Here is a 12382-nt window from a genome sequence, read left to right on the forward strand (position 1 = left end):
ATCAGTTTCATTAAACACTTTTATTTTCTAACACTTTTTTTAAAAGTTATATTATCTTAGTAAAACGATCGGTGCTTAGTCACTCTGTTGCATCTGACTCTTTGCAACCCTCTGAACTGTAGCACACCAGGCTCCTCTGCCCATGGGATTTTCTAGGCAAGAGTACTGGAGTGGGTTGCCATTTCCTCCTCCAGGGGATCTTCCCAACCCAGGGATCAAACCTGCGTCTCCAGTGTCTCCCACATTGCAAGTGGATTCTTTACCCACTGAGCCATCAGGGATTCTCAAAGTAGTTGGTGCTCTACACCAAATACAGTTCCTAAATGTTCTGAAGTTCTTCTTGGAAGGAGACTTCCGTGGATAACTACCCTGTGATCATCCTGTGTGTGTGGGAACAGTCTACCTTAATCATAGGCAACAGAAAACATCTCTATTCCCTACCCCTTCTCATCAAATTATCTAACACACATTTATTTCATAAGCTACTGACCAGGCTTTTCTTGAAGGAATCCTGAGCCTCCCTCTTGAGAGTCCTCTACCCCATCAGCCTCATGATAAGGGACAGTGAGCAGCCAACAAAACCTCATAGCATAATCTTTCTCTGCACAGCAGTACCACAAAAGAAAGCCACTGCTCTTGGGCCATGGCCTTATTTCCCAAGGATTACCTGAGCAGTAATAACTGCACACAGACTGAGAGAATTGGGCTTTATTCTCTCTAGATGCAAGCCCCTCCTCCCTTTCTTCACCTTGAGTTCTTTATTTGGGTTTATAACTGTAAGTACATTGAGTTGAATTGAGACAATGCATATAAGGAACTAAACAGAGTTCTTCACACCTACTAAGATTGTGGGAGCTGTTCACTGTGTAAATTCTGTCACTCCATCTGTAATGCTGAGAGTCAAATGTGGAATGTGATCTGGGCTGAGTTCAAATTGAGCTAAAACTCTAAAACACTGTCTTTTATTTCTCTCCTCTGATGTAATCTCCCAAGTAATTTCCTTATCATCACTGTACCAATATTTAAGTACCTTACTGGCTAGTTTATCATAACTTAAATTTTAAGGTAAGGACTTTTGTGGTGGTCCAGTAGCTAAGACTCTGCACTCCCAGTGCAGGGGGCCCAGGTTTGATCCCTGGTCAGGGAATTAGATCCCACACACCGCAACTAAGAGTTTGCATGCCACGACTGAAAATGATCCCTCATTGCAGGAACAAGGACTAAAGAACCACCTGCTGCAACTAAGACCTGGCGCAGCCAAATAAACAAGCATTTTTTAAAAAAAGAAATATCCTTTAAAAAATAAAATTTAAGGTAGTGATGAAATAAAAGCAAATGAAAGTTAAAGACTAAATCACGTGTGATATTTTGTTTGGACTAAATATCTGTACCAGTATCAGAGCAGACAGGGCAGCATTCTCCTTCAGGTATAATTGTTTGGGGGCACATCTGAGGGTGGCACTTGGTCTCATCACAAAGGACTTTTCCATTCAAGCAGAGGCAGGTGGTACAGGGCTCCGGAGACCACACAGCTTTGTTATACATGATCATCCCATTTGCCAAACAGTGTCCTTTCTTTCCTAGAAGAGAACAGTAACATTTGAATTCCTTGTCTGATCACTAGCACCTTTCAATGGAAGTGAGCCCAATGTGAAGCCCAGAGTGATAGAGCCGCATGAGAATAACATTATATGTTCATTCATACATAGGGTAAAAGTATCTTACAGATGTAACCCCTTGAAGTGCTTTTCACATGTGCTCTCAAGCCCTCTTACTTCTCCGAGTGGACCTGAGTGGACCTCCTCATGGTGACTTGACTCTAAATTGTGCTTTCCATCCTGCATCTGTCAGGATGGCTGAGCTATATAACAGCGACAAATAACCCTCAAGTCTCAGTTATTTCTTGTTCATGCTGGATATCCAATGTAGATATTGTTTGTCAAGACAAACAATAGGCTTTGTCTCCAAGCAGGCTACCCTGATGGCCACAGCAGTGGGAATGTGAGGTTGCAAATAACACACAAGCTCTAAATGTATCTAATTACATTGAACCAAGGCAAATTATATGGCTACATCTAACTTCAGAAGAGAAAAAGCAGTATAGTTCCACAGCATGCCAGAAAGCAGAGAACCAGAACAGCACTAACGATGAGCCAGCCCACACTGTACCCTTCCCAGAGTGCAGATGCAGAGGTGAAGTTAGGCTATATGCTTCTGGTGCTTCTGACATTGAAGTCTCAAGGATGCACTGCAGCTATCTCTGTTTTCAGAATTGTTGTGTTGTTGAAATACGAATCTAATACCCTTTTAAAGTGCACAGTGCAGTGGGTTTTAGTATCTTATTCTATCTTCATACATGGATAAGTGTGTCAGCTAAGCAGGCCATTAGACAGCCAATTTGAATGTTAGAGGCGATGTTTTCCTTCTAATCCTAATGTTAGTCCTGATAACTCGTCTCCATTTGATGAGCCACTGTCCCCTCATGTGAGCTCTCACATTCGTCTCCTCTTCCTCACCACTGTGTCAGCCCTGTTCATCTCTAGGTGCATACCCAAGGGAACAGGAATTCAGATAGAAACTTGTACACAAATATCCATAGCTGTGCTATTCACAGTAGCCAAAAGGTGGAAACAGCACATAGTTATCCATCAGTGGATGAAAGGATAAACAAAACAGTGTTTCTGTGCAGTGAAATATCATTCAGCCATAAAAAAGAATGAAGTACATACTACATGAGTGAACCTTGAAAACACTAGGCCAAGTGAAAGCAGTCAGACACAAAGGGCCACGTATTATAGGATTCCTTTCATATTAGATATACAGAATAGACAAATTCATAGAGACAGAAAGATTAGTGATTGCCAGAGACTTGGCAGGGAGGGGAAGGGTAGGAGAAAATGGGGAGTAAGTGTTTAATATGTATGCAGTTCTCTTTTAGGGTGAAGAAAATGTTCAGGAACTAGGTAGTGGTGATGGTTGTACAGTATTGTGAATATACTAAATGTCACTGAATTAATTGTACACTATATAATGGTTAAATGATGTTTTATGTTATGTGTATTTTATCACAATTTTAGAAAAGTCCGTTTTCCAGACCACTGGAAAACATTTTAGGACAATTTAGAAATGTTTAGTATACATTGTCTATACTTTATGCACATCACCCTATATTGTATACTTTTAAAACAGATTTGAGATCACTATGCACACTGCTTTTCAGTCTTTTTATTTTCTGTTATTATAGCTTGGATATCTTTCCACATAATTAGAGAAATTGACTTCATCATTCTTTAAGAGTTATGGGTACACTATAATTATCATTTTAGATTCCCTGCCTTGAGACTCTTTCTTCTCTCCAATCATGTTGTAAATATGACCTAAATTGTCTATTTTCATCATAATTGTATGTTATTTCTGTTAGCTTCATGGAAATAACATCTTTTAAAAGTATTTGGTTCTCTTGAGACAAATATGAAGTATTGGTCACAGAACATTATGTGGTAATATTTTCTTTTGTCTTCTCAGAGTTTTATGTAATGATAACATACGTATAATATAATTACTTTTTCCTTCCAAACCTGGAAAAATGTGGACCATTACATATTAGTGTTTAAAATGCCTAGTTGAAATCTTTGGAAGACTTTTCCAATCTTTTCAAACTTTAAAAAATCAGGAAAAAAATTCCGTAATTTGGTCTATATAAAATAAATTCAATGGCTTAACTTCATATTTGGTTGAAAATATTTAATAGCCATGAGTTCATAGACTCATCTGAATCATTTATTTCTATATCCTAGATAACCTGTCATGATAAATGACATGTATATTACTATAGTATGATTACAACTATTTAAAATACATGGCATAGTAAACAGACTAGAAATAATAAACCAAATAGTAAGTATGGTTTTATAAATATAGTTGTGGAATAAATAATGTTTTTCTTTTTTCCAATAATTTTATAAGTATATTCTATAAATGATTTTTAATTATTTCACAATTTATCTTTGTAGATTAAACTAAAAGATAATAACTTGAATTTTTAAAAATTTTCTTCATGGAGGTTCTCTCTCTCTTCCTCTCTCCTACTATTTTCTTACCTGGTAACACATTATAGCTTGATTCTACTCCAGGAACACTTAAAAAAGATTCAAATTTTTCCTCCATACTGTAATCCAAGTTAATTATGGGAAGTTTTGCTGCAGGTGTAACTGTCTTCATCTGATGAATTCCAAGCTGTCTAACAGATCTGTGGGTGGGCAAGGAACTTTTTCTCAGTCTTCTATAATACATCTTCCTTCTTTGCCTCCTAGAAGTTTCTTCATTTTGTCCAAAGTCAGTTTGAAAAATGAGAAGCAGAAGAAAACAATACAAGCTTGAAAACTTCATGCTTTCTTTTTTACCATTTGATTCCTAGGATGAAAATGAAACAGAATTTTGAAGTTAGTGACTAAATTTTTACCTCTGAAAATTGGCTTATAATTGCCTGTATCCCTCAGCAGCAGTCTTTGAGAAATAAAACCTAGATATATGGGCTCAATGCTATATTATTACTGCCAAGTCAGAATTTAGAATTTTCCTGTCAGAATCAAAGGTTTTTGTTTTTGTTTTTGTTTGGCTGCACTGGATCCTCATTGCTACATGCAGGCTTTCTCTAGTTGCAGGTGAGCGGGGGCTAGTGCTCATTACAGTGCACAGGCTTATCATTGCATTGGCTTCTCTTGTTGCGAAGCACAGGCTCTATGTGCTCAGGCTTCGGTAGTCCCAACACACGGGCTCAGCAGTTGTGGTGTGCAGGCTCTAGGGAAGTTGTGGCTCGTGGGCTGTAGAGCGCCAGCCCAGTAGTTGTGGGATGCCGGGTTAGTTGCTCCTTGGCATGTGGAATCTTCCTGGTCCAGGGATCTAACCCATGTCCCCTGTATTGGCAGGCAAATTCTTACCAAACCGTACCACTATGGAAGTCCAAAGAAATTTTAGTATTTTATCTTAATCTTTATAGACCAGACATGAGCAAACTTCTGTCTATAAAGAACCAGACAGTAAATATTTTAGGTTTTACAGGCCGTGCATTCTTGTTATAACTCCTCCACTCAACTCTTGTAATATGGAAGTAGACAATATGTACGCAAGTGGGTGTGGCTGTGTTCCTATAGAACTCTATTTACAAAAACAGGCAGTGGGTCGGACTTAGCCCCTAGGCAGTAATTTGCCAGCCCCTTTCTGGACCGCTGTGTTGTAGGTTTCCAGAGGTTACTTGGGAGATTTCTCTCCACCTGTCTGCCAAGTCATTCTGTGACTAATGTCATCCACAACTTATTTTCCCAGCTCTTCTGTTCTAGTCTTTTATTCTCTAGTGTTATAATTTTCCTTGTTGGGAAGGAAGCAGCATAATTTCATCATATAAGAATAATAGCAAATTAATACCAGTTAGAAAGAGGTAAGAGAGACAAAGTAACTTTTAATCAACTGGTCTTAAGAGCAGCACATGGCCCGGTACATGATAAAGCTGAAAAACATGTTTGAGAAATGAATACTTTTTCAAACCATAAACATCAGTTCAGTTCAGCATGGAGTAGCACAAAACAAAAATCTCTGAGAGGGGGAAAATCCAAATTAATCTCCTGCACACTGCCTAGAGGGAGTTCCTTCCCAGGCTGAAGCCGAGGGTGAAGACCCAAGCAGAGCCTCACAATCTCCCAGAGCTGAAGAAACAAAACCCGGGGTCCCAGAGAGGCAAGAATTTGCAAAGCAGAGCACAGAGAGGTGAAAGCAACCCTGAGAAAACCTTCCAAAGATACCAGTTCTTCAACTGAGTACTGATTAACACGTTTGTATGAGTAGACTCCTCAGCACTGAAGAAAGAACTACCATGAATGACAAAAAAAAAAAAAAAGTCTTTGGGATAGAAAAGACTGGGCAGACTCCATGTGTCCACCAGTCATAGTGGAGAACCTGTACTGCAAAGGGCATCAGGCAGAATGCTCAGAAGGGCATTGGCACATCAAAGAAGACAGTTTACTCTGGGCTGATGGCTGATCTGATCACATTCAACAGAACTGAACAGCAAGCCTTCTGAAAAGGATCAGACAATATGCAACAACTTAACCATGTCCCAGAGCACTCAGCAAGGGTTGGGAAAGTCAGCAAAAATTTACCAGGCACAAAGCAGGAATTGTTGACCCATAGTGATGAGGAAAATCAATCCATTGAAACACATCCATAGCACAGCTGACATAATTATTAAATAGGTCATTAAAAGTTATAAACACTTTAATTTCAAAGTTATTAAAACTATAATTTGTATGTTCAGGAAGATAGAGGAAAGATACTTAACAAAATCCAAATTGAACTTATAAAGATACAAAATACAATGTGAGAGAGAATCAAGGGATGAATAGGACATTAGACACCATAGGAAAAAATTAGTAAAGTGGAAAATATAGTCATAGAAGTTACTCAAAATGAAACACACAAGCACACAAGACCAGTAAAAAACATGAATGGAGCATCATCAAATTGTTGGGCAACTTTAAGTAGATCAGTTTACATCCAGTTCCAGTCCCTGAAGGAACTGTGTTTGAAGAAATAAAGACTGGTCTTTGCCCAAATATGAAGAAAATTATAAAGCCACATATCCAAGATCAATAGACCCCCAAAATAAGAAATATGAAGAAAATTCTGTCAAATATTCTTCATAATCAAATTGCTTTTAAGCCAGTAATAAGGAGAACATCTTAAAAGTAACTGGAGAAAAAACATAAGAATAGAATAAAAGACTTCTCATTCAGAATAGTCCAAGCCAGAAGACAATGGAGCAATAGCTTTTAGGTATTGGGGGAAAAATAGATAAACCTAGAGTTCTTTATTTTTTTTTAAGATTTTTCTTCTTTTTTTTTTTTTTTTGATGTGGACCATTTTAAAAGTCATCATTGAATTTATAACAATATTGTTTCTCTTTTATGTTTTGGTTTTTTGGTCAAGAGGCATGTAGGCTCTTATCTCCCTGACCAGGAATTGAGCCAGCACCCCTTACATTGGAAGGCAAACTCTTAATCACTGGACTGCCAGGGAAGTCCCTACTTAGAGTTGTATACTCAGTGAAAATGTCTTTCAGAAACACAGGCAAAATAAAGACTTTTTCAGACATAGAAAAGCTGAAGAAATTAATCACCAGCAGAAATGCACTACAAAAAATGCTACCATGTAAGGAAAATTATATTAGATGGAATTATGGAGCTACACAAACTAATGAAAGCCACAGGAAATAGCATATAAGTGGATAAGTACTCTTTTATTTTTAAATCTCTTTTAAAAATTATTGTTTATTACAGTCATCTGTTTAACAGTTGTGTTAATATAATAATACCGTATTTGGGGATTTCTATCTTAAGTGAAAGTAAAATGTATGACAACAGAAGCAGAAAGGAGAAAGTGTAAATATACTGTTGTAATGTACTTAGAAGTAAAGTGGAATATCAATTGAAGGTAAACTGTAATAAGTTAAAGATACATATTATATGCCCTAAGGTAACCACTAAACAAAAAGAGTTATAGCTAATAAGCCAATAAAGGTGTTAAAGTGGAATAATAAAAATAATCCAAAACATTACATGTGCTATGTGTTGTGCTCAGCCACTCAGTCGTGTCCGACTCTTTGCAACCCTATGGACTGTAGCCCACCAGGCTCCTCTATCCTTGGGATATTCCAGTTAATAATACTAGAGTGGATTGCCATTCCCTTCTCCAGAGGATCTTCCCAACCCAGAGATTGAACCAACGTCTCCTGTGTTGGCAGGCGGATTCTTTACCACTGAGGCACCTGTAAATCATATTGAATATGGATTCATTAACTGCTACAATTAAAAAGGAAGAGGCTATCCAAGTAGAATTTTTAAAAATTAAGACCCAACTCTATGCTGCCTATAAGAAACTCATGCTAAATAAAAACACAAGTAGGCTAAAATTACAAGGATGGAAAATATACCTCGGTAACACTAATCAAAAAAAAAGTGGATGGAATATTTTAGCAATAAAGTATTTTGCCACCAGGGCTTCCCTGGTGGCTCAGTGGTAAAGAATTCGCCTGCTAATGCAGGAAACACAGGTCCCTGGGTCAGTAGGATCCCCTGGAGAAGAAATTGGTAACCCACTCCAGTATTCTTTCCTGGGAAAACCCATGGACAGAGGAGCCTGGAGACCGTCCATGAGATCACAAAGAGTCAGACATGATTTAGCAACTAAACAACAGCAATATATTTTTTTTTCATAATGCTGTTTCACACTTAATAGACTACAGTGTACTGTGAACATAACTTTTATGCACTTGGAAACAAACAAAAAAAATGTGTGACTCCCCTTATTGGTGGTCTAATCAAATCCACAACATATCTGTATTATGCTTGTATGCTCATTTAATCAGAATTGCATGTTCCTTTATTTATGATCCTACTTTTAGTTTTTGTTTTTATTTTGCTCAGGTAATGCTTCTGTTTCCTTGCAATCTGTATCATTTATAATGGTGCTTCACTCTATAGAACTTAGATTTTGAATGAATCTTTGAAGTTATCTACTTTTCCATTAATGGGAAATTCTTTATCATCTATGTTCAAACTGCTCTGCCAGAAAAGTCTTCCTTTGATTGAGCTACAATTTGTTGTTGATCACATCATGGCTCATAAGAGGTTTAAAGATAAGAGCCACATTTACACAGTTATCTTTCCTGAGTTCTTAATCTTTTTTATCAATGCTTTTAAAGATGTGTTTAAGTTTCTAAAAATAGTACATAGTTTTTAAAAACTCAAAATGATATGTAGGCATAAAAGATGAGTTGCCTTAACCATAATTCATAGTTTAGTACAAGGGTAGGCATACTTTTTCTTCAGGGTCCAGAGAGTAAACATTTTCAGCTTTGCAAGACAACAGTCTCTGTTGAAATTACTCAACTTTGTTATTGTACCCCAAAATAGCAATGTACAAGAAGTAAATGGATGGCCACAACTATGTTCTGATGGCACTTTGAAAAATAGGATTTGGCCTGTGGGCCATAGTTTCCCAACCGCTAGTTTAAGAGTATCTTTCAAGATGCCTCCTAAACATGTATGAACATATACATTTAAATGTAAATGAACTATTCTATATATGTTTTAGTACAACCTGTTTTCTTTCCATTCAGTAATAAATTGTGGTCATATGGACATATATAGCAATGTTTATAAATATATATGGTCTGTGCACTCTATTTTCATTCCATAGGTTACATAACAATTTAGTGATGGATACTTAATTTTTTTTCATTTTTCTTTTATTATAAACACTCCTGTGAGAATTCCTTGGCAACCCAGTGGTTGATACTCCACCCTTTCACTGCCCATGGCCCATGTTCAATCCCTGGTTAGTTAATATATTTTTGCATTGTTTTACTTTCAGCCTTTCATATTTTCAATATACTTTCTATTAGCATATCATTTTTAGTGTAATATGACAATTTTTATCTTTGATCTTTTAATTGAATATTTTGTATTTATTGTAACATGATACGTTTGGATTGAAATCTATTTTCCAACTATCTGTTTTCTAGTTGTCCTACCTGTTCTGTGTTTTTTTTTTTCCTTCTCGCTTGCTTGTTTTTATTATACCATTAGTAATTATATACTTTTTCCTTTTATGTTCTTTGTAGAGATTACCACATATATCCTTGACTTATTGAGTCTAATATAAATTAGTACCTTTATCTATTCCTGGACGGCTTTAACTTTACTTACCTGATTCTGGCACATCTACTACTTTTGTTACATATTTTAGTTCTTTATTCAAAAGACGATGATAATGATTTTATGCTCACAATTCATTTAGATCAGGCTCTCTCAATCTTAGCACTATTAACATTTGTTTCAGATAATTCTTTTTTGTAGTGGAGGGGGGAGCTGGCCCTTGTATATTTAGTAGCATCCCTAGCTTCTACTCAGTAGATACCATTACCTCTCAGTTACAGCAACCAAAAATATCTTCAAATATTACCATATGTGTCTTGGGAGATGGAAAGAATCAGTCTACCTCCAGTTAAGAAACACTGGTTTAGGTCTACGTAAATATTTATCCTTTTTCTTTCTCCTTATTTCTTCCTGCATCTCCAGTCTTCTATCAGGATTATTTTCTTCTTAATTGAAGAATAGCTTTTAGTAATTCCTTTAGTGCAGGACTGCTGGTGACCAGTTCTTTTTATGTTTGTTTATATGAAAATGTTCATATCATATGTTCATTCTGAAAGAATGTATTTACTAAATGTGGAATTCTAGGTTAACAAGTGTCTTAGCATTTTGAAGATTTCACTCCAATGTCTTCTTTTTTCCATATTTTGTATTGAGTAGTCATCTGTCAATCTAATTATTTTTCCTTTAAAGGTAACTTTTTTAGGCTGCTTTTAAGGTATTCTCTATTTGGGATTCATAGCACTTCTTGAATCTGTGATCTTATATTCATCAAATTTGGAAACTTCTTAGCCCTTACCTCTTCAAATAATACTCTCCTGCTTCTTTCTCCTTTTTATTTTTAGAACTACAATGACATGTATGATGTGTTAGTTACTCAGTTGTGTCCACCTCTTTGCTATCCCATGGACTGTAGTTTGCCAGGCTCCTCTGTCCATGGAATTCTCCAGGCAAGAATACTGGAGTGGGTTGCCATTTCCTTCTCCAACATGTATGATAGTCTTCTCATTATGTCTTTAATGTCACTTTCTCTCATATTTTTCATCCTTCTGTCACCCTGTGATTGATCCTGGTTATTCCACTAACCTCTGTTCCATTTACTATCTGTTCAGCTGTGGTTTATCCACTATTGAATCCATTCATTGACTTACTTGTTTCTGTTTTTGTGGTTTCTTAGCTTTTTGGGTTTTCAGTAGGTTTTTATTCTTTCTGATTCTCTACTGAAATTTTTAATCTTTCATGTTTTCAAAATGGTAATCACAGTTATTTAAGTCTGAGTCTGACAACTCCATTTTGGAACCCTTTATATGTCTATTTCTATTGTCTGTTATTTCTTTTTAGATTTTTAGCCATTTTCTTCTGTTTCTTCTTATGCCTGATGGCATTTGACTGCCAGCCATTACATATGAAAAATTATGAAAATACTTTGAAGCCTATAATGATGTATTATTTATCCCAAAAGAATTTACATTCAAACATGAAATTAAGTGTACTATCAGTCATAAATTACATGATTTGAAGCTGAGTTTCACTATATCTAGTTAATAATTATATTTTAGGTCCCAAACCAAAGCCTGGTGATTTCATCAGCATCACTTTTCCCTACCACCCCTGCTATTTGCCTGCTCCTTTCCTTGAGTTTTGTTTTTGTCATAACTTGGAGAGGCTGTTTTAAAGCTATACTAAGCTTCTTAGTCACCTTTTTTGGTTCCATAGATGCCTCCAGAAGAAAAGCTCTTTGGATCTTAGTTTTGTCCTAAATATTGGCCCTGTTATTTTCCCTACTTTTTTAAAAAATAATTCTCAGAAGTCTAAATTGCCTAGATTGCAATTATGAGAAGCAGAAGTCCCCTCAGATTAGTTACTATTTCGCTGAAAATTTATCCTGTTTCTTTAAGAGAATGTTTTCAGTTGTAAATTTTTTTGAATTCTTTTATGTCAGGAAATGTTACTTTGTTTACCTGGAAATAGAACTATGATTTTAAAATCATTTTTCTTCAATACTTTATAGGTATTGTTCCATTTGTTTTTTATATCTGCTCTTATTGATGAAAAGTTTAGCTTGAATCTGATTCTCATCTCTTTGTAATAAATCCTTTTTCCTCTCTCTGGAGAGGTTCTTTTCAGATCTTAAACTTATTTTTAATATTCAGAAGTTTTAACATAATGTACAGGGTTTTTTTGTTTGTTTTTTCCTTCTTTATGTATCCTTCTTGGGATCTTTTACTCCCAAGTAAAAGATATCTTTCCTTTCCACATACATTCTTTTAATTCAGTTCTTTCCTATACCTATTCAAGGCTGTGTTTTTCCTGTTTAAATTCATTCAAATCTCCTTGTATTTGAAAGATTCCTCATGGTTTCTGTCTCACCACAAGTTTCCCTTTTTATTTCCTACATAGCTATATATCCATGTGTGTATTTATTTGTAATATATCTTCTCTTATTTCTAGGTATTTGGTGAGAGGAAAGGAGTGATATCTGCTTAGCTTGCCCTCTTGAATCTTGGTAGTTCTTTTTATAACTTCATCCAACAGAATTATCCTCCTCTAGTCAGGTTGTACTTGGGTCATATGCTGACTTATCACCACTTTACCTTAGCTCAACAAATAGCAGCCTCTAAGGTATTTTCATGTCAACTAACCTCAGCATGCAATCTTTTTTTCAGTATATATGT

At 36.0% G+C, this 12382-nt stretch overlaps 2 protein-coding genes across 3 annotated transcripts in view; one reads left to right on the forward strand and one right to left on the reverse strand.

The window, feature by feature from the left end:
• LOC122432041 (centromere protein P) overlaps nt 1–12382 on the forward strand; it is a 225039-nt gene that overhangs the window by 175421 nt on the left and 37236 nt on the right. The gene's annotated exons all lie outside the window — the stretch shown is intronic.
• The window catches only part of ECM2 (extracellular matrix protein 2), a 36993-nt gene that overhangs the window by 23052 nt on the left and 1559 nt on the right, over nt 1–12382 (reverse strand). For both annotated transcript variants that reach the window (XM_043453751.1, XM_043453750.1), the window contains exons 2-3: nt 4101–4413; nt 1392–1580 (exon numbers count right to left, since the gene is read on the reverse strand). In XM_043453751.1, the coding sequence (XP_043309686.1) occupies nt 1392–1580; nt 4101–4389 (478 nt within the window). In that variant the 5' untranslated portion in view covers nt 4390–4413. The remainder of the gene's footprint in view (nt 1–1391; nt 1581–4100; nt 4414–12382) is intronic.

Source organism: Cervus canadensis, chromosome 30 (genome assembly GCF_019320065.1).
Source record: "Cervus canadensis isolate Bull #8, Minnesota chromosome 30, ASM1932006v1, whole genome shotgun sequence".
Taxonomy (NCBI): domain Eukaryota; kingdom Metazoa; phylum Chordata; class Mammalia; order Artiodactyla; family Cervidae; genus Cervus; species Cervus canadensis.